The 23,506-nt window shown below is 42.0% G+C and overlaps 1 protein-coding gene across 1 annotated transcript in view; it reads left to right on the top strand.

Moving 5' to 3' along the window:
* Positions 1 to 23,506, top strand: part of SLC9A9 (solute carrier family 9 member A9) — a 693,984-nt gene that overhangs the window by 521,223 nt on the left and 149,255 nt on the right. The window contains exon 13 of the mRNA XM_066599390.1: positions 3,666 to 3,714. Coding sequence (XP_066455487.1) covers positions 3,666 to 3,714 — 49 coding nt within the window. The remainder of the gene's footprint in view (positions 1 to 3,665; positions 3,715 to 23,506) is intronic.

Genomic DNA, 23,506 nt, shown 5'->3' on the forward strand with positions numbered 1-23,506 from the left:
TAATTATCTTCCGAAAACATGGGGTTCTAAACATAAAATAACACAGTTTCAGGTTATTACATCCCACATGGAAACGTAAAAGCAAATTTAAACTCAAAAAGGGATTGGGACTCCTCATACTTGTCTGAATCAATAGCTTTTCACATCAAGTACTGCCGTTTTTTAAATTAGCACACAAAACGAGTTGTGTTTTCTCAGCATTGTCAATAATAAACCCATCACAAGCTTTTTACACATAATCAGTCACAACCTGCAGTCGGTTGGCAAAGTACTGCAGAGGAACTAGATTAATTCTACCTAAGGAGAATGATCTTTCTGGGTCAGGCGGAGAGCTCATCATAAATGAGGTGTTGAGGGGGTGAAGCAAAACTAAGCATTGAGGCTTTTTATCTAACAGTTTAGATCTATTTATGTACCGTGTTTAAGAAGTGTTTTCTCTATTTATTTTTATGTTTCTTCTTTTTCTGATTTCGTACAAAATTTTGCCAGTTTTTTTTTAATCCATTGCTGCAATGCAGAAGCACACTCTAGTATCAGCCTGGCAGAAAACAAATAATGCAAGCACACCAGGAAATATGGCATTCCAGACAATGCTAAACAGTCACTATACATTGATTTATTGGGCCAGTTACAGATGTAGAAGTCTGAGTCTGCATTAGGTGCAATGCAGCATGATGCCACAATATGATAGGACTCAACATTAATTAAGTGCCGGCAAAATTGTACATCTTTATTGTACAATGTCATAAAAATCCTTATATAAAAACATCTGTTTGAGTGTTTTTTTGGAATAAATGCAATCTGGATGAAAAAGAAACTAGCTCATAAGACAACTAAAAATACGGACTACTCTGTTCACTAAGTGTACTCAGCAACCACTGTGCGCATGATGTCTGGGGGGAGAGAGGGACAGAAATTTAGATTTCTGTCAATCATACATTTATAAGTGTAAAATTGTTGTCAAATTGGAAGGGTTCTTTTACACAGGCTGATTCTTGACTCTTAGTCAATCTGCTCAAAGGCCCAGAATCACTGGTATGGGAATGAAAAACCATTACTACAATCTTTCATCCCAATAGAGTCAACTGTATATCTTTCCATTTCACAAAGAAACATACAGTTGATCAGTGAACATGTTATGCTTGCTGAAAAGTAACCGAAGAGCAAGCTCATTGGCCCTTTTACACAAATCAACCATCAAGAAAACGAACATTTTGGCCAACGGTAGAGATGAGCGAGCATACTCGCTAAGGACAGTTACTCGATCGAGCATTGTCCTTAGCAAGAATCTCCCCGCTCGGAAGAAAAGATTCGGCTGCCGGCGCGGGTGAGAGGTGAGTTGCGGCCATGAGCGGGGGGGGGGGGGGGGGGGGAGAGGGAGAGAGAGATCTCCTCTCCGTCCCCCCCCGCTCTCCCCCGCCCGCCGCCGGCAGCCGAATCTTTGCTCCCGAGCGGGCAGGTACTCGCTAAGGGCAATGCTCGATCAAGCAATTGCCCTTAGCGAGTATGCTCGCTCATCTCTAGCCAACGGTCATGCCTAATAATTGGAATGTGCGAGGGGTCTTTAATAGTGATTATCTCTAACAAACTTTAATTAAGTGTTTTCTTATCCCGCACTTTTATTACCGGACATGATACTGGATCTAGTAGATGCATTTATAAGAAATGGAGCAGATGAGATAATTGACCTTACGTTTGTCTATTAATTTGTGCTACTGAGATCAGATTAATTTGTCTGATGTACAATGAGATCTGTGTAAACACTTTAAGACTTTCTTCATATATAAGGTCTTCTAGTCCTTATGGCAACATAAGAATCCTCATTGTCCTGGCAAACCTCTTGACATTTTGCAAGAGTAACAATTTTACAATGCTTATGTCATAAATGGCTCGTTACTAGAGGGTAATTATGTTTCAAGACTTACATGAACTCCTGTGCACATTACTGTAAAATACTTATGAGCTTAATGCACTACTGCTCTCTACGGCATGCACAATCATTTTTTTTAGCTCAGTTATTTTTTAGATGGCACTTGGAGTCTTATATGTATCTTGTTTAAAGGGTGTTCTCTGGGACTTATCAGAGCTTTGCTATTGATGACCATATCCTCAATAGATGATCAGTGGGGTCCGCTGCCCAAGATCCCCCATCATTTAGCTGATTCCCAGCACCATTACCAGTACAGACAGTGTGGGAAGCAGACTGTGCCTGGTTTTATTGGGCAGAGACAGCATTGCCAGGAATTACCTAATTGGGGTGGCGATTCCGAGCAATGGACCACCATCGATTGTCTACTGATGACCTCTACTGAGGAGAGCTCATCACTAGAGAAAAATCCCTGAAGTCTCAGACAACCCCTCTAATTTTTTTATCTTCTTTTCTCTTAGGCTCTGTTTATATCTGCATTGGGCCACTGTAGCGGAATGAAACTAAAAATACCGAAAAAATAGGGTAGCACGCTGTTTTACTCTTGTGGTAAAATGATGGAAACCATGATAGAAACCCAACAACCCCCATGATAGTCAATGGGGTCTCTTGGCATCATTTTCATCTGTCATGTAGCAGGTCTGCTGTCCTGGCTTGCTTTACTATTCCTATGGCAGAATAGACAAACAGAATGCTGGATGCAGATACTAACACTGCCTAATATTTGACTTTTTCTGTGGTTGCTGTGGTTAGAACAAGGTTACGGTTGCATGGATGTGTCTTTCCTTACTCTTGACTTATGATATCCTGGGGTCGCTGGCATGAGATGATGTCAGGATCAGCGGATGTATGATCACCTAACCACAGACTTAGGATAGGTAGAAGAAACATTAAACAGTTGCATGATGGCCCTTTTAGAACGTGGCTGTGTTTCCATGCATCCTCTGGACCGCAGTTACTGCCCCAGCAGACACCTCAACCGAGCATCGGAAAAGAGGGAGCTGGGTATGTGCGCCATGGCTCCCAGTAGGGGTGGCTTGGCAACCGCAGCCGCAAGCTATAACAGATGACTAACTTTAAAGAAGCAAAACATTATTCACTACCTGAAAGAATAATAAAAAAGTGTTTTTTAAAAGCTGGTTATTTCACACACTCATCTTGGGATATCCCAGGGCAAGGAAGGGCACATAGGTGATGTCCTCACATTGTATAGTTGGTGTTTTGAGCAGGAAATACTCCAGAAGTGTACGCTGAACTTTTCCATAGACTTCATTGGGATACTTTAAAAAAAAAAACTGTATTGGAAACTGTAATCGGCTATGCTTTTCCATATTAAGGGATCCCACAAAAAACTATATTAAGTTGTGTATTTATATTTTTTCTACAATAAGAGTTAAGGGCACATGTATGCAACTACAGTAGATAGGCATACATCGAGTAATGCATCTGATGCATACATTAGGATCATTTTCTCCTATGTATATGCCTGACATACACCAGAAAAATAAGGTGAACATAGGCTAGATGTCTACAGCCTGACTACCACTCCAAAGAGTAGAGATCATGTGAAATCCATGAGTGTAAGAGTTAGTCTTTTTGATTTGCATTGCTGCAGGAGGTACTGTATAATCAGGTGTATATTAGACAGTGTCCTTATTTTCATTCAAGCACAGAGCCCCCTCATAAGTCTATGAATGAAAAGCTGTTTAATTTGTTTCATTTGTTTGTCTCTATACAGAGTTGGTGTGGATCCAGACCAGGACTTGAAAGATCTACCTGCAAATCAGGTGAGCCTCTAGGGTGGTTATTTTTTTTTAATTGGTAAGAGTGACTACTAATTTAATTTAACTCTAAGATTGGTTAGAGACCTTTGGACTTGGTTTCTTTAAAGGGGTTTTCCAGGGAAATACTATTGATTATCTATCTTTTAGGATAGGTCATCAATAATTGATCAAATGGGGTCGCTGCTCAGAATCCCAGCCAATCAGCTGACTTGGTAGCCTCTGTCACCAACGATACACACAGGGCTACTGAGTGGAAGCTGCTGCTCTGACTCCTGTGCAGTGCCGGTGCTTGTAATTACAGGCACAGGTCTCATTAAAATCAATGGGAGCTGATTTGCAGTTACCAGCACCGCCCACTACACAGCAATCAGAGCTAACTGCTTCCGCTTCCTATCCCTTTGTGTTGTGGTGCTGACAGCGGACGGCCAATCAAGCGATCAGCTAGGGTCACGAGTGGTGGACGCAGTCCGACCAACTACTGATGGCCTGATGAGTCTCTTTTAAAACAGCCCAGAACCATAAGAAGAGTCATTAGGTGCATTCGTGCCAGCTTTTCCTTGCCTGTCTCAGCTAGATTCACAGGTCTGTTCCTATTTATGTATAATGCCAATCTATCTGGCGAGTGCTATGGCTTTTTCTTTGACCTGTGACATCAAATTAATTGGCTACATGGCCTTTCTGCTCAGTTCAATTCAAGTGAATGGGATTGAGTTGCAGTACCAGGCACCATTACCACCATGCAATGTATAGTGCTGTACCCAATATACAATAAAGAGGCTGCAGCACTTGCCTAAGCACCATAAAACAGCTGATCAGCGGGGATGCCCGGAGTCAGGACACCACCAATCTAAGGCCATTGATGGCTTATCTGCAGAATAGGTCAGCAATATACAGTAAGACATCTGGGTACCACTTTCAATGCTCAGTTTTCCCTGTAAGGGAGCTGCAGGGAACTTAAGTATTTGCCTGTCTTCGTGCAGAGAGCAAGTTTAGTCTGTGGGACCTACAATCTGAAAAGAAGTTGTCCAGTTTGGATGTTTCTAGGGTTGAGTAGTCTTTTATGTAGCTCCTAAATCAGTTTATCATAAGAATGATGAAAGATTCCAACTCCAGCTGTGAGGAAACAAGGCTAGATTTTGTTATAAACTTTTCTTCAGCATCCATTATTTTATTACTTGCTGTAGAAAAGTGAATTGTTCTGCACAGTAATTATAAACAGCACCGCGCTGCATTCCTCTGCTGTCCTCTGTCACCCTAATGCATTAAATATGCTTATTAGCTCCAGCACCTTTTCACAAAGCTGTATTTAAATCCAGCAAACAGTTCATCCATGCGCCTTCTAATGAATGCAGGAAATTCTTTGATCTCTCTCTAGCTGCGGAAATCAGTACCATATCGTGTTTAGAAAGCTGAAGGAGCTGCTCTGCATTCATGCGACCCATTGTGGAGAAGATTCTTAGGAACAAGTGCTTTGCATGTAATGAATAGACAATATACAGTGGGGAATGCAAGTATAGCCTACTCCTAGCTCTGTTGGTGTAGCTGTAAATACCTGTGGAAAGTAATCATTTACTATACAGTCAAATTAAGGTGTTTTTCATAAGTAGCCAATAAACGTTAAGCACCTTGGTATACTTTTCAACTTTGTTCCTTGTAGCAATTTCTGCTATTCTCCATTTGACACTGTGACTGAGTAGTTTAGAGAAATGAATGGTTGGACCACACATTGGAGTTTTTTTGAATGCTCATAAAATTTCTTTAGTGTTCACATTAGGCAACATTTCAGGCTCAACACCCTTTATCAAGCATAAGAAACTTGAAATATTAGGGGTTATTGATTACAAAATTCGGCCTAGATATATGGCTAACATCCAAAAGTGAGTCAGACAGTCAAAAAAGTCCTGTGATATGGTATGAGGAGGGGACCACAATCGCCAGCTTGGCTATGTAGTTTGGAGTGCTCCATATAACTTCATTCTAGCTGGGTAGCCTGGACCTCCTTCTATAACAGCAGCCTAGCGTGTAGTCTGCAGCGCCTTACATAATAGCAGTCTTGCTGTGTAGTCTGGACCTCCTACTATTACAGCAGTCTGGCTGTGTAGTCTGGACCTCCTCCTATAACAGCAGTCTTGCTGTGTAGTCTGGACCTCTTCCTATAACAACAGTCTGGCTGTGTAGTCTGGACCTCCTCCTATTACAGCAGTTTTGCTGTGTAGTCTGGACCTCCTCCTTTAACAGCAGTCTGGCTGTGTAGTCTGAATCTCTTCCTATAACAGCAGTCTGGCTGTGTAGTCTGGACCTCTTCCTTTAACAGCAGTCTGGCTGTGTAGTCTGAATCTCTTCCTATAACAGCAGTCTGGCTGTGTAGTCTGGACCTCTTCCTATAACAGCAGTCTGGCTGTGTAGTCTGGATCTCTTCCTATAACAGCAGTCTTGCTATGTAGACTGGACCTCCTCCTATAACATCAGTCTGGCATGTAGCCTCGATCACCCCCTACAACAGCAGTCTGGCTGGGCAGTCTGGACCTCTTCCTCCAACAGCAGTCTGGCTGTGTAGTCTGGACCTCCTCCTATAATAGCAGTCTCGCTGTGTAGTCTGGACCTCCTCCTATAACAACAGTCTTGCTGTGTAGTCTGGACCTCCTCCTATAACATCAGTCTCACTGTTTAGTGTGGACCTCCTCCTATAACATCAGTTTTGCTATGTAGTTTGGACCTCTTGCTATAACAGCAGTCTGGCTGTGTTGTCTGAACCACCTCCTATAACAGCAGTCTGGTTGTGTAGTCTGGAGTCCTTTTTATAACATCAAGCTGGCTGTGTAGTTCTTACCCCACGCACAAAAGCAAAAAAAAATCTGTCTATGTATTTTGGACCTCGGAAGTTGTAAGCGGCAGACCAGAGCACACCATCAGACTCCTGTGCAGAAAACGACAATGTATTTTTACTTACTCAGAAAGTCACTTTTAAAGTGAACCTGCCCAGCTTTAGTAAAAGGGGTTGACAGCACATATTTTTAGTTTTTCAAACCTTTCCACCTGATATTTTTGCTTTTTAAACCAAAATCTGGAATCATCCCTTATGAGTAAATAAGCAAAACGTTTTGCTAATTATTTTCGCGATTTCCTTATTTACAAGGAAAATTGAGAATAAAAACATTAACAACACTTTTGCACTTCTGGCTCACATTGTGCATGCCGTCATCTTAACACTATATGGTTTTATAGTACAGGGACTTTCCTATAGTAAGTGGGTTCTACATCGTTAATGTGAAACTGTCATAACATGCAGTGTGTCACCGGAACAGGTAAGATCAAGGCTGTCGAGAACTTTCATTAATGTTTTTGTTGGTACTGAGCACATATCAGATAGCCTTACAAACTTTAAGAATAACAGAAAACTCTAATTATCATGTGCTGAGAAAGAAAAATAAAAGGGCATTAATTTGTACAGCCTATGACCAGCGCTGATGTAACATGAGTTGACTCTTACTAGGCCTTTTATATGGTGTGAGGTTCACGTTTTAGTGATGCAGTCATGACTTTCCTGGCACAAACAACACAAATGTTATTCTTTTCCCTTTCCATGAGTTATGTTTCTTATTTAATAAGGTTTACCCTGAGAGGTTTCATGGAATAGTAAAGCAATTTAATACATTCATTAAACTATCCTCAAGGTTTCGGCTTATTTGAAAAGCTGAATTACAGAGCTAGAGCAAAAGACACACTGCCATCAAGGACAAGAATACTTTGTATGTTGTATACCAGGTGTGACCAGATAACTGCCTTTAGGAGCCTTGGTATTCGCTATTTGTTGTCCATGAGCTTTATGGAGGCATAAACACGTGCAAATATTTGTGGATGCATTTGCTACCCTAATTGACATCCCATATAACCTCAACCGTTCCTTTCAAAGCCATCCCTATTTACAACTTCAGGGTTATCTTATGTTCTCAGACCGAATGCCAAGAGACAGTAACCCTAAATTCTTCCAAATAGAAGTTTAGCAGATAGTTAAATAGTGACATTGTATGCAGGGCTGAAAAAAACAAATGTCCATCCAGTTCAGCCTGTTTCTCCCCCCTTATTGATGCCTCAGTGAGGCATCAGCCAATTTATCCCATTTGGGGGGAAAAAATTCTTTCCCAACTCCATAATGGCAGTCAGAATAATCCCTGCACCAACATTTGAAAGTTCCTACCTGACTCCAAGACCCGGATCGACAACCCCTCTGGTTATTTATTGTCTATATTCTGCAATGTTGTAGCTCTCCAAAAAGACACCTAGTCCCCTCTTAAACTCCTCCATTGATTTTACCATCACCATGTCCTCAGTCAGGGAGTCTCACAGTCTCACTGCTCTTACACTAAGGAACCCCCCTCTGTGTTGGTGATGAAACCTTCTTTCCTCTAGATGTAGAGGATGGCCTCTTGTTACCGTCGCAGTCCTGGGTATAAACAGATCCTGGGAGAGGTCCTTGTATTGTCCCCTAATGTACTTATACATAGTTATTTGGTCACCCCTTAACCGTCTTTTTTCTAGGGTGAATAATCCCAATTTTGATAACCTCTCTGTGAATTCTAGTCTTCCCATTCTGTTCAATAATTTAGTTGCCCGTCTTTGAACCCCATCAAGCACTGCAATGTCTTTCCTGAGCACCGGTGTGCAGAACTGTACACAGTATGCCATGTGAGGCCTGACAAGTGCCCTATATAGTGGAAGAATAATATTCTAATGTTCTCATCCCTCGCCCCTATTCCTTTTTTTAATGCACCCCAAGACTTTATTTGTCTTTGCAGCAGCTGACTGGCATTGATTGCTCCGGCTAGGTCTACAGTCAACTAGTAACGCCAGGTCTTTTTCCATATCACTTTTCCCTAGCAGTACCCCATTTAGTATATATTGGTGACATACATTTCTCCTGCCCATGTGCATAACCTTGCATTTATCAACGTTGACCTCCATTTGTCTTTTCTACTCAAGCACTCAACTTATCTAGATCCATTTGCATTGTCCTCCATTGTATTAATTATCTTATAGAATTTCGTATTATCTGTAAATATCAATATTTTTTTGTGCAGCCCCTCTATCAGGTCGTTGATAAATATATTGAACAAAATGGGGCCTAGTACTGAGCCCTGTGGCACCTCATTAGCAATGGTGACCCAATCAGAGTACGAACCATTTATTACCACTCTCTGTTTTCTATCTCAGTGCCAATTCTTAACCTAGATACACACGTTTTCGCCAAGACCGAGCTGTCTTATTTTATATATCAGCCTATTATACATGGTGTCAAATGCTTTCGAAAAATCTAGATATACGAGATCAATAGATTCTCTGAGGTCCAGCCTAGAACTTACTTCATTGTAGAAGCTGATCAAGTTGGTTTTACATGATCGACCCCTCATGAACCCATGCTAATGAAGAGTTATGCCATTGTTTTCCTTGAGGTATTCCAGAATGGCATCTCAGAAACCCCTCAAATATTTTTCCAGTTATTGAAGGGAGACTTACCGGCCTGTAGTTACCAGGCTCCCTTCTTGACCCCATATTGGAACCACATTGGCAATATGCCAATCCAGTAATACAACCCTGATCTCAATAGAGTCCCTAAATATAAGAAATAGCGGCCTGTCTATCACGTCACTTAGTTCCCTTAGGACCCTTGGGTGTATTCCATCTGGGCCCAGCAATTTGTCAATTTTAGTCTTTTTTAGCTGGCTCTGCACTTCCTCCTGGGTTAGACTGGCGATATTTAGCGGGGGTTCATTTTATCTCCTTGCATCTCATGTGACATTTCTTTTTCTCTTGTTACTATAAACTTGAGAAAAAAACTAATAGATTTGTCTTCCCCCCCCATCATCTTCTATGGTTTATCCTGCATTATTTGTTAAAGGGCCAGTGCTTTCAGTCCAGATCCTTTTACTATAACTCAACAGATTTATCTCCTCCGTGGTCTGCACTGTTGTTCGCCATTAGTAGGAAGTCATATACAAGAAATGTCTGCAACCACCTAAATGTACCTGTAGATTAGACTATCATTGCCTCTGCCAATCTCTTCTTCTAGAGATCAGCATTGAAGAGGACAAGTGTGCCAGAAAATATTACAGCCACATCTCCAGGTTAAAATCCAGACAAATGTGCCAAAATAGCATTGAAACATGTTGCTAAATAAAGCTTCTTATGAAGAATTGAAGTCTCCTACCCGGCGCGCTGTGTAATCACCGTCTTCTCTCTCAAGCTTAATCTACGTATTCAGGACTATTTCATTGTATCCAGGGTACTTGTTTATTATGGAGTTGAGTGTTCAGGACATGCATGAAACGGGCTATAAGGGTAGTTTAGACTGACAGTAGCCCGAGTAATCACTCAAAAGACTGTTGTCCCATTTAGTAAACATGGGACCCGACAGGACAAGTAAGCAAGAATCAACTTGTAAGAGTCACTTGGTTTTCAGCCCATAAAACAGGCAGTCGTTTATTTATATGACTTTATACTAAAAGTCTTATAAAATTATAAAAACAAGCATATTGTACTTGAGCTAGAATTTCCTTTGTATTTATAATGTGACTTAAGTCACATTCTGGCAACTACAGATCACCGTATAAGACACCTTTAGCTGGAAAGTTGCTGAAGTGTTTGAAAAGAGATCCAGTGTAACAAAATGTTAGAAAATAATACAGTCGCCAACAGCTAGTTGGCTTTATGAAAGAACAGTCTAGTCAAACAAATCTAGCTGCCTTTTATGAAGAAGTGATTTGGAATCTAGACAGCAAGCTTTCATTGGATGTACAGGGTGGTCCAAAGGTATGGAGACACTTGGATGAATAGAACAACTTGGTTGCGAATGCCATCCTGTGCATAACATGTTGCTAAGTGTAAGAGGGCAAATCTCTGAGGGGCAGTGTCCAACATGGTGGCCATTTTGAAATCCACCGTCTTAGAACCAAGTCGATATTTTCAAACAAGAAGGGGTGTATATGTACCCAATAAAGAATTTGACAAGGAATCCAAACCTTAAATGTGACTTACCTTGATTCCTGCCAAAGTTATTATTAGAGATGAGCGAGCATACTGAGGTGACAGGTGAGTTGCGGGAGTGAGCAGGGGGGAGCGGGGGGGAGAGAGGGATCTCTCCTCCGTTCCTCCCCGCTCTCCCCTGCCGCTCCCCACCCGCCGCCGACAGCACAATCTTTGGAGACGAGCGGGCAGGTACTCAACTAAGGCGCTACTCGCTCGAGTAGTTAGCCTTAGCGAGTATACTCGCTCATCTCTAGTTATTATCAGTTTTCTGTTTGTTATAGACAAAGATATAGCTGTGAGATTAACACACAAGGAGAGGACCGAGATTATGCTGAGTCATTACTCAAGTTATTGCAGCAGATTTCAATAATCGGCGCCCTAACAGACCACCCATCCACCATGGCACAGTTAACAAATTGCTTGTCAAATTTCTCCAAACAAGTTCTGTGTTAGACCTGCCAAAAAGTGGATATAACAAAACTGCCATGGACAAAACAACAACAATGGCCGTCCTGGCATCCTTCTGCAAGAACCCACACCCAGCGTCTGTCACGAGAGCGGAGTGAGTCGAACCACCATTGGGCAGATATTGGCTATGCACAAATGGCAACCATACAAGATCTGCATCATCTCAATGAGGGCGATCCCGATCGCTCTGTTATATTTGCGGAATGGGTGTCACAGCAATTGCAGCGGGACTGACATTTCAGAGAGATTGTACTGTTCAGTGATGAAGCAAACTTCTCCATGAATGGGGAGGTGAAGAGCAAAACCTTTGCTACTGGTCCAACACAAACCCATCCCAGACAAATCCCAGCAAGATGGTTAGCAGACAAAAAGTCATGGTGTGGTGTGAGGGGTCCAAAGATAGTGGTCCCATTCTTCATCGGTGGTAACCATACTGATGACAAGTATCTGTAACTGTCATGTGACGAGGTGTTCCCATCACTGTGCAATGATGATGACACATTTCCAGTGTTTTCCAACAGAATGAGGAAAACATTATGGCTGCGATGTCTGCGAGTTTTTGGATCAGTTTCTGGGAAAGTGGATTGAGCATTATGGCTCGGTGGAGTGGCTCTGCTGTTGCTGGATCTCACCTCTTTGGACTTCTACTTGTCGGATGATGTCAAGTCCAGGGTTTCAACAGTGAAAATCCAGAGTGTGGCGCACATGCAACAGTGGATTATCGACGCCTGTACAAACATTTCTGCTGAAATGTTGCTTTCAGTGCATTGTGAATGGAAGAAGAGGATGACCTTGATGTTTTGAAACAACGGGGAGCACATTCAGCATATCCTGTACTGGATTGTCATTGGATTGCTCATCAAATTCTCTATCAGATACATATGTCACACGCATCCCTTCCCATTTAAAAATATTGATGGTTCTAAGTTGTCTGCTTTCAAAATGACCACTGCCTGGCCATTTTTGCCTGGCCTTACTTTTCTTGTTAGGCTTACATATAATGTAAGCCTAACACGAACCCTCACTCTAACCGTCCAGGTCAGGCAAAAGTCAAGGCTGAAATTGCTGCTAGGAGCGTTGACAAATCCGCCAATCGGGAGCTAGGGGCATGAAAGGGGCGTTCCTCCTGTCAAACCCCTAGCTTTTGGTGGCATCAAGGTACACTAGTACCAGGTACCTTTACACGGAGCAGCTATCGTTCAGATAATCACTCAGAAAAGTCGTACTAACGACAGTCGTTTGTTTTTGCACACAGTGATGATTGTTCATTAGGTGTTTACTGAGATATCGTTTATAGAAGGGATCTCCATCCAAATTTGTTCACAAATCGTTCAAATAAGAATGACTACGACTTTACACCAGACGATTTTTGATCCTCCAATGACTATGTTTTTGGTTAGCGTAAACAAACTGACTAGCGACTTATCACTCGTGTCATCTTTACACTGGCAATCATTTGAATTCACTTTTTTGAGTGATTATTCAGCTGATAGTTGTCCCCTGTAAAGGTACCTCTAGTTATACTTTAAGGGCTCCTGTCCACAGGTGAATATTCACTGCGTTCCCCACGGCGATAATCCGGGCACGGGGAATGCAGTGAACGCTATCTATAGCGTTACTATGGAAAGCGCAGCCCCCATGTTCTCGAACACAGATTCATAGCAATTCTCCGTTCGCGGCTGGCAAATCGCAGTATGCTGTGAATTGCCGCGATTCTCAGCGGTGAGCCTATCTGTCAGATAAGCTCATCGCGGAGATCCGTCAGCTGGCTCTTGCTCCTAGACGGCTGCTCCCGCAGCGGAGATCCTCAGCGGGATATCGCAACAGCCGTGGACAGGCAGCCTAAATCAGTGGTGCACAACTCCAGTCCTCAGGGACCCCAACAGGTCATGTATTCAGGATTTCCTCAGTATTGCACAGGTGATGCAATTATTCTCAGTGCCTCAGACATTGCCAAAGGTATTCTTACTATAGGATATCCTGATGACATGACTTGTTGGGGCCCTTGAGGAAAGATGCGCGCTCCTGCTCTAAGTGGAGTGGGTGTTAAACATAGGATTTAGGTATGAAGGTTAATTACAGACTTTGCCTCATCTGATACTTGTGAATTTCTATATATACAGCCCATAGAATATTGTCATGTATTAAAATAGATTGCAATATGAATAGAGATGAGCAAGCATACTCGCGAAGGCAAATTACTCAAGCGAGTATTGCCATTTTCGAGTACATGCCCGCTTGTGCCAAAAGATTGGGGGCCGGCGGGGGTGAGCAGTGAGTTGCGGGAGTGAGCATGGAAGAGGAGCAGGAGGGGGGGGAGAGAGAGATCTCCCCTCGTTCCTCCCCGCTCTCCCTCCCGTCCCCCACCGTCCCCCCAAATCTTTTGGGACGAGCGGGAATGTACTCGAAAATGGCAATACTCGCTCGAGTAATTTGCCTTAGCGAGTATACTAGCCCATCTCTAAATATGAAGTATACAACTGTTCTACTACGTCTTTCTTTGTAGCCCCCTTCCCCATAGGATCCAAGATTTTGTTTTCCTGGTGAACATCTTGGTGGCCATATTGGCCTAATAATGTACTATTCTCTTCCCCATTTGAAATAATTTTAGGGTGTTTTAACACCGATTTTTCTTGGCAGTTTTTGACAGTTTACTTATAATTTTTTGAGCCGAAGTCAAAAGTGGATCCAGCAAGATGGAGAAGTAAGACCTTCCTTTAGATTTGCCATTCCTTGCACTTCCACTTTTGGTTTTGGCTCAAAAAACTCCCACAAAAGCCTGGATGGGACAGCTCCTTTATTTATGGTGGATTCAGAGGAAATACCCGCTTGTTTAGCCAACACTTACTTCCTGTGTCTGGCTAGCTTATGCGAAGGATAGAATAGCTAGTGGTCACTAGGTCTTTAAGCAAGAGGATTTTAGAATCTTGAATATTTCCCAGATAAGACAAATCTAAAGTTCTCCACCAGGGAATGATAACTCACAATTTGCTCTGATACAGATAAATGGAAGCGGACATTTTATTACTGGTGTCTACATTCGTTTAGGGTTTAGGGAAGACAGATTTGTAAAGGTAACAGTTTGTAAAAAGATCATTATATAAAAAGTGACAGAATTATCGGAGTTGGGGCCAGCAAGATGCACTGCCAAGATAAAACCTCATGTACAGTGCAGGAAGAGCTCCAGTCTTGAATGAATTAGCCTCATATGTTTACCACACGTGTGTTGTGTCCAAGCTGATATATTTTCAGAATAAGCACAGCAGACGTCATTGAGACTTGGGGGAAGATTTATTAAGACTGGTGTGACAAATTTATGAGGAGCTGCATGCCTCTTAATAAATCTGGTGCCTATTTGGCTGTGCATATGCCAGAAAATGAAATCTACGCCTGCCAGGTGTATATTTGTGCGTTGATTTGTGCCAAATTCCTGCAGAAGTGATAGTAAAACTTTTGGTATACAGCAGGCCCCGTCCCTCTCATTAAACCCTGCCTACTTTGCTTCCTGTATTTGAAAAAATGTAAAGTTATACATATGGCAGAGGAAATACAGTAATACATGTCACCATTACACACTAAACAAGAAATCACTGAAAAACACTGACATGGGAAGGGACTTTTAGCTAACTGTAAGCTTAACTGGAGCAACCAGGGTCAGGCAGCTGCTACCAAGCCAAATAGGATCATGGGGTGCATCAACAGAGGTCTAGGGACACATGATGAGAACATTGTTCTTTCTCTTTACAAGTCACTGGTTAGATCATACATAGAATACTGTGGACAGTTTGGGGCACCAGTACTCAAGGAGGACATATCAGAGCTTAAGTGGGTACAAAGGCAGGCAACTAAAGTAATAAATGGAATGGGTGGACTACAATATCCAGAGAGGTTATCAAAATTGGGATTATTTAGTTTAGAAGAAGACTGTTGAGGGGTGACCTAATGACTATGTATAAATATATCAGGGGACAATACAGAGATCTGTCCCATCATCTATTTATACCCAGGACTGTGACTGTAACAAGGGGCGCCCTCTACATCTAGAGGAAAAAAGGTTTCTACACCGACATAGAGGGGGTTCTTCACTATAAAAGCAGTGAGACTATGGAACTCTCTGTTGGAGGTCTTGGTGATAGCAAATTCGATAAAAGAGTACAAGAGGGGCCTGGATGTATTTCTTAAGCGATACAGTATTATATGTTATAATCACTAATAACTTCAGAAGGGTCGGTGATCCAGGGATTATTCCGATTGCCAGATTGGAATCAGGAAGGAATTTTTTTGCCTTAAATGGGGAAAATGAGCATCTACCTCATTGAGGTTTTTTGCCTTCTTCTGGATCAACATTGGGGGAGAAATACGCTGAACTGGATGGACATGTTTTTTTCGGCTTTACATACTATGTTATGCTTTAGGAATTCCTTATTTTCCTGAAAATTGTTTCCATTCCTGGGAAACCCCAAGTGGGATTCCTGTCTCCGATAACCTCAGTGTAGAAGCAGGTAAATCATTCTGTAAATCTTGTCCAATCCTATAATTTTGGCTCAGATATGTTTACTGCTTTGTATAACATCTTTGAGTAACGGAAATCATTTTGCCTTTCCTAGTAAAAGTGACAAGTCCTGTTGTTACTGCACTTTGGGGAGCTCTTGACCAGGGCTGAGGGAATCCCAAGGCTCTTGGGAACCTCGGATGAGAAACACTACCCTAAAGGGCTCACACACATGGCAGAGCCCAGTACTGTACATGATGACTCCTTATACTTCCATACAACTCTATCTGTACAGAGATACTTTCTAAAATCAGAGGCATATGGAGGAATGGCAGATACTATACCTCATGCACCTCTAAAGTAGCTCTGTCATGGCTCCATACAAGATGGAGCCATAATGTGTGTTCAATCTAGAAGCATGTCCACATTAAATTTTTTGCAGAAGCATCGGTCACCACCCTGTTCATCCGAATGGGGTGCACAAATCCATGTACATGTTACAGAAGCAATGGCATTTCAGCAACAAATCTACTGTATGTCTATGTATTTTCCTATGGACTACACAAAGTTGAAGAGAAAGTTAATTTTGGTAAATATTTGCTTATATATTTCAATATTCTGTATATTACGCTAGAGCACATCTAGTGCTTAGGTATTTAATCACAGTTTATATACTCGCAGAGAACCTTCCTTTATGTACACAGCAATCATTTTAAGGGAAGACTGACATCGACTGTGATATTTAATGTGGCCACTTACCAATTCAGTCTAAATTATATTAACTTCCAACGCTCATTTCTGGAAACAATCCAGCAAACTCTGACCTGTTAATTGCTTCAGTGCTTTGAACTTATTGGACACAGGGCCTGTATTTAGTCTACAATTAAAATGAGCAGTAATTGGCATGCTTAGAAATTCACATAGACTATATGAGCAGCACAGCTAGGAGATCTGACCTGTATTTCTAAAACTTGCCGTATGCTGCTATGAGTTTTGTTAAATGGCTCTCAGCAAAACATAAATATACTGAGATTTATATTTCATATACGGTTTCATGTTTGAATAGGGAATACATTAAAAAGTCAGAGGGGTTAATTGCAAATTTAGGTAAAGTAAAATGGTTTGAACAAACCTGATCCAAGCTCCCTAAAAGCTTTTTATTCCTTTTCAGTTCTCTCTGTTACATCAGTACCCATGGCAACAAAATCTTTTCTAGAACAAGTGTGAATAGCTTTTCCTAGAGGGGAGCTCCGCTAGTGCCAGCTCTCTCTCTCTCTCTCAAGACAAACATGCCAGTTTCCTTGACTTTGCCTTCTTCTCTCCCTATTTCATCTGAACACAAATGCTCAGAATAGAAAACTTAGCTATCTTGCATTTACTGATGTAGTAAAATATTTTCATCTACTTGAGTCATTACTGTTACAATTCGAGACAATCAATGGGTGCAACAAAAAGCCAAGAGCTCTATTATACTTCTCTGATGCTTCCGGTGGCGTGTTCAGATTATTGTTACCTGTAGGTGACCGCAACGGCTATGTGGCTCTTCCAGGTCAGGTGGGAAGACATGGCCATGGCAATATCACAGTCCCTTTAAAAGGAACCTGTCACCATCTACTCATCCCAAAAACTAACCTCATTGGCTGGGGATTTAATATCACCTCTAATGCCCTACCTGTGAATAAGCCTCTGTTCTGTAGTGTCGGGAGAAGGTGATGGTTTATAGAGCTACGGACACAAAGTCCAAAGCAGAACCACACTGCAAACTATAGCAACATTTGATTAGCATTCATTTGACAGCAACTTTACATAACCGGAATACCCCTTTAAGTATGATGATGGGGGTCTCCACAGCATTCCTGGGATGGTGGGGCCCAGGGAGGGAGGATACTCCCCAAAATGAAACTGCATTTACATAGCATCTCATCCCTTTAAACAGTCCATATAAACAGATAAACTATTCAGTATTTTCTATGTACATGTAGGCTATTCAAGATGCTGTCTGCGTCCTATCTGTATCCATCCGGTTTTCTTGCACTGAATGAAACGTCCCCCGCTGGATGTCCGGCCTCATCCCTGTGTAATATGTGATGGATCCCGAGTCCCAAACATCACCCAAACCAAAGATTGGGAAGAAAACACAGACACTTTAATTCAGTGTTAAATAGACCAAATTTTATTACAATCACATGAATATATTTTTATTCAGTGTCTCCAATTTAAGATGAGTCCAATTGCTATGAAAAAGATGCTGAAAATGGCGCACCCCGGACTCACGAAGAGTCATCATCCAGCACTCCAGAGAGGATCAACCCCCTGTGGAGGGAACCTCTAGGGATCCATGGTGGAGGACGAACCTCCCTCTGGCCTTACAAGGTTAACGCCAATATATAGCAGTAGATGTTACCAGAATTGTCCATTTCTCATACTTCCAGTAATCCATCAGGTCCTACAAGTAATCAGACAGTATTAAATGAGGCAAAGGACAAAGCAGAGGCCTTGTGCAAGTGCCTTATGAAGATATCCAACTGTGAGCTCTCCAGGCAGCAAATAGCAGGCGTGCCGGAGATCTGGCTGCAGCATCTGTAACCCCACTGATAGCTAGGAATAAGTTAGATGATCTGGCTGGTGGGTATGGCTGATGGGGCTGGTTAGACGGATGTCCACTTTCCTCCCTTACACATGGTGAAGTGTCATGTCTCCAGACACACCAAGCACGATGCTGCATATGGCCGTCTGTCCTGTCGGCATGGAGTTTTCTGGGAAGGGTTCTCTGTCATAGACTGAGGTATTTATGACATCAGCACTGTTGCCATAGTTACTGCCAGTGTTTATTACTGAGGCCTCATTCACTATAAAGGCACCTTCAATGTTCTGACGTATTAACCATTTAAAGACTGGTATTGTGCTTTTCTATAAAAACCTATATAATGTACTTGTCACTAAGCTGGACTTATCATTACAGCATTTAAAAGATGCCCTGATGGAAGTTAGTGAGAATATCTGCAGATCTGAGGTGTAATATGTGCATTAATACCATCAAGTCTTATTAAGCACATAAATATATAATATGAGAATAAGGGCTCATTCACATTGGGATATTGTTACTGTGTATTACGCAGTGATAGTTAGTACTTTGTGATGCAATAGCAAAACTCTGAAAGATAGGGCATGCCGTGTTTTTTTTTTTAACGCCACGTTGCATCAGTGAAAACATCGCAAATGGAAATTAAACCATTGAAAATCATTGGTTTCCTAATTCTGCTAACTTCACACAGGTAAGCACAATATAGGTCCGTGAATCACAGCCCCATATCGCAGCCGCCATCCATGTAAATTTCCCAAGGATGGGAGGAGTTTTTATGTCAAAACAGCCTGGCATCACTTCAGGGCTGTAGCGGATCACGGAGTTTCTCCCATTGTTCTTAGTGGGAGACCTTGCATGGCATCGCGTGCATCTACCACGTGGTGCGATGCTCCCGCTAGCCCCATTGAAAACAATCAGAGCTGCGATGCGACGGCACGTAGCAAGATAGAACATGCCATGATTTGTTTCCTGCATTCCATCATGGTGTCTTGCAGGAAAACATCGCTCGTGTGTATGACCCCATTCAGAAGAACGGACTTTGGTGCAGATCCACAACAGATTTCACACCTTACATTTGAATGCAATTGAAAGAGTGAAATTTGATGCAGATCTAATAAAATTCTTGACAAAACCTGCAGCAAATCAGTGGTGTGTGAACGCTTCCTAATGCCATGTTCACAGCCATTACGGAATCCCTTATATTTGACAGGAAAATTAGTGTTGCATTCTTATTGGTCTACAGTAGTGAAGGAGTTAATGCACTGATGATAGATCTCACAGCAGATTACAGGGCTATGTGGCACTGATATAATGGAGCATTCCTTTCTGGGAAATCACATTTCACTGTGTTTGAGATAGCAAAACAATGCTTTCCCCCATAAGATGTTTATTTCCAAGATGCTCCGTTCTCCAGATATTGATATTAACCATAGTTCCTTGTGAAGGTTAGAGTTGTCTTCTGAGAAACAAGCCCTTTCTCACCTAATGGGATCTCCAGCACAAATTGGAACATAGCTGTTGGGCCCATTCACACGAGCGTATTTGTGTGGGCAATATGCAGAGAATAAAACTCATTGATTTCATTGATTTCAATAGGTTTCTTCTCATTACCTTTTTATGTGTATGAAAAAAAATGCAGCATTCTCTATATTTGTGTGCATTTGCACACCAAGGGTCCGCATAGAAATCTACGGGAGGTGTGCAAATGTGCACTTAAACCCTTTCCAATCCAATTTGTATCCTGGTTTTCCTAGGGGGCTTACTCTTTTTCTGCCATTATACAACGACGCTATCTGCTGGCTAAAGCCAGTACTGCATGAGGTGACACGTTGGATAGGCTCCGACAGCAGAGAGGCTGGCAATATACAGCAAGAGAACCACGGAGGATGTCTTCCTACATCGGAGCTGTACAGCCTTAAATCATAATTTCTTCAGAGGTCAGACAATGAATTGGAAAGGCTTAATAGCCTTGCAATTGCACACAATCTGCACATTTCCGCAGGAAAAAGAACTCAGTTCATTAGTCTGTCCAGCACCCATGTGAACTGGGCATGCGAGCACAAATTGTATAGTAGTATATGCAATACGGCATTGTTCAGGGCCCACATTTTTGCGCATACGCTTGTGTGAAACATTCCAGAGTTATGATTTTATCCCTTCCCGTTATCATTCAGGATTATGTTGGTTCTTCTGTCTTCCCATTTTGTGGCATCTGCTGTCTTTAGGGTATTGTACATTTTGTACGGTTGTGTATGGAATGAAGATCATGTTGGAGTATTTAATACATAGTTGTAATATTTGCCATGACAAAAATGAATATGTGTCATGTGACAGTCAGTGTTTCACATCCAGTTGGTGTTGCGTCCATAGTTGAGTATGTTCCTTCTTACTTGTGATGACGTTCTGAAGAATTGATTATAGATGGTGTTACAATCTGGAAATATAGAGGAGATATTGTTGGCTTCTACATCAATGATGACTGCACAAAATGGTTAAAGATATGATGTTTTTTTCCAAATTAGTTTTTCTATGAGACTTAGCTTACTGATGAAATATACAGTATGTCTCCAAGGACAAGCACTTGGGTCGCTGCCCATCACTCTTGGCGATCTGTTCTAGTATGGGCCACGCTCAACTATTGGCTTCTTAGTTCAACCAGAGATTATTACTTTACACATTCCTATTGAATGGCTCGCTTGGCTTGGATAACATTACATTTCATTAACATGGAGGGAGGAGGGGTGAGCAACTTCTAGACAACTCTAGAGACAACAAAATAGGATTGGGTAGAACAATAGAAAATGGCTGTTACTCAACAATCTATTCATGACCAAGGGTGACTGATGCTCTTGTGTCCAGGACACATTCTGCATAAGTATAAGTTCTCATTTGTCATCCAGTTTATGCATGCATGTAGACTTAAAGGTAATTGTTCAAATTCTTGCTGGGTTGTGGGAATCTGAACAATTTATCTGTCCATGTAAAAGAGCCCTTTGCCAGCCAGTAATTTTACCCATATTATCATTTCTTTTTCAATTCGATCTAGATTGTCCTTTGAAAAGCGGAAGATAAGATGCTGTAAATTCCATTATAGATCTAATGTTGTTGTTCCTCCTGAGACAGGTGAAACTATATGCCTGGCTTATACAAACAGGATAAGTATGAGTGGCGGCAGAAGCCCAGCTGTGTATTACAGCCACGCTCCATCTGCAATCTTGTGGGTACACGGGACAGTGCCCATGAGATGCCAGTTGTGTATCTGTCACCGAGCGTCACAATCAGACATAAATCTATGATAATGTAACAGTAGCTGGTCTTCTAAAGTTCTCTAATTGTAGCTATCCCATAAATGACAATGTATCTTCTAGCTACAGACCTCCGGATAGAGATGTGTAGACGTCCCATTACTGCTGTTAGCTGGCTGATGGATTATCTCATATAGCTCTTCTACTTGGCAAGCTTTTTTTGTTCTCCGTAAAACGAAAAAGTGATGATTTGTACAGGAATTAGGGAAGGAAAGCGATTTACGGGTAATGTAGACAGAGAGTGCGGTCTATGTCAGGGACTGAGGTGAGTAGTGACTGCTGCAGATAGAACAGGTAAGAGGGTACATGTAACATGCTTTATATATAGGATTGCTCTATATCACAACCATTTGTATCACCATCAAAATAATCCAAATACCCTGCTGAGTTTCTCGTTATATTATGACACATTACCCTATTATGTGTATATAGTATATTACAGAGTTGTAACTTCATAACCCAAGAACTAAATAAAATTAATTAATTAAAATAAGTGCACACAAAATGGATGTTATCAGACTACTAACGATGACCTGTCCGTTTGTGCATGAGTGGGTGGGTTTGTGAGTGACTTACATGCTCCACCCCGATCACATGACGGTGACGTCATCAGTGAGGGAATTACATGAGTCACATGATGGGGACATCATTACAGATCCTGTATGCACGCGGCTGCTGTCCATCTAGGTGTTCGTTAGTATTCCATAGCAACTGAGGCCGCAGAGGGTTTGTAGTCCACCCGTAATCTGCACAACGATGAGGACCTTTGATGATCAGAAGCAGCAGCTCCGCCCTGATCACATGACGGTGACGTCATCACAGATCCTTCATCTCCAGTGCTGTGCTGCTTCTGATCCCTGTTGTATGGGATGAACAATGTATGTAGCAGTGCTGTGTGTGTGACCTGCACGTAGCAGAGCTGTGTGGCACCACCAGAAACACTGGTACTATAATTTCCTAATGATTACTAGTATAATATATAAATAATAACAAACTAAACAACGATAATCATTCAGTTTAAGCTCAGGCCAAATAACTGAACAGCAAGCAAAAATCATGAGGTTCTCCTTCATCATTCAGTTTCAGCCGGCATAAAAACCGGCGCTGACTCGGGCACTTATCGTGCCATTTAAACACTACCCATTCAGTGTTTCACATAGGAATTTGAATTACTGAATGATAGGTGCCTGAATGAGAATCGTGCAGTCTAAACACGGTGTAGAGTGTGAACGAGCCTGTGGTGGCATCACCACCTTGTTCCATCAGGCAAATGAGAATCGTGTGATTCTCACCCGTGTAAAAGGGCCATGAGTCCCACTTTAAAAAATATATTATTCAACAACCAACGTACATGAAAGGATATTTTCTGCTTTATATGATGCACAAGGATCCCAAGTTTTATCCACATTACAGCGATTCAATGTGAGCCCCATGGGTGATGTGACAAAGATTGATGAATTCCTGACAGACTCTGCTTAACATGTCTGGCGTTAGAGTGTCTGCGGCTTCCTGAATTCTTACTCGCAATTCATCAAGGTTACGTGGCAGAGGCGCCACATAGGTTCTTTCCTTGATGTATCCCCACAAAGTAAAAACTGCACAGAGTTAAGTCAGGCCTTCGCAGAGGCAACTGCATAAAGGCCCGGTAGCTTCTTCTCACTCTTCTTATCCAGCGTTGAGGCAGGACATCATTGAAGTAGGCAAGAACATTGAAGGTGAAAGTGGGCTGGTGCCCCATCCTGCTTGTAGATGTAATCATCAGTCATCGTTCACTTACAGCAGTAACCAGTTTCTCATGCCCAGATAGGAGAATCCAGTTACCGTGGACTCCGCAGAGACACAGAACAGAAGACATTCTCTTTGGGTGAGCCACACTTGGGCTTAGTCGGAGCGGGATTCTCAGTTCCCCAAATTCTGCAATTG

Source organism: Eleutherodactylus coqui, chromosome 1 (assembly GCF_035609145.1).
Source record: "Eleutherodactylus coqui strain aEleCoq1 chromosome 1, aEleCoq1.hap1, whole genome shotgun sequence".
Classification (NCBI taxonomy): domain Eukaryota; kingdom Metazoa; phylum Chordata; class Amphibia; order Anura; family Eleutherodactylidae; genus Eleutherodactylus; species Eleutherodactylus coqui.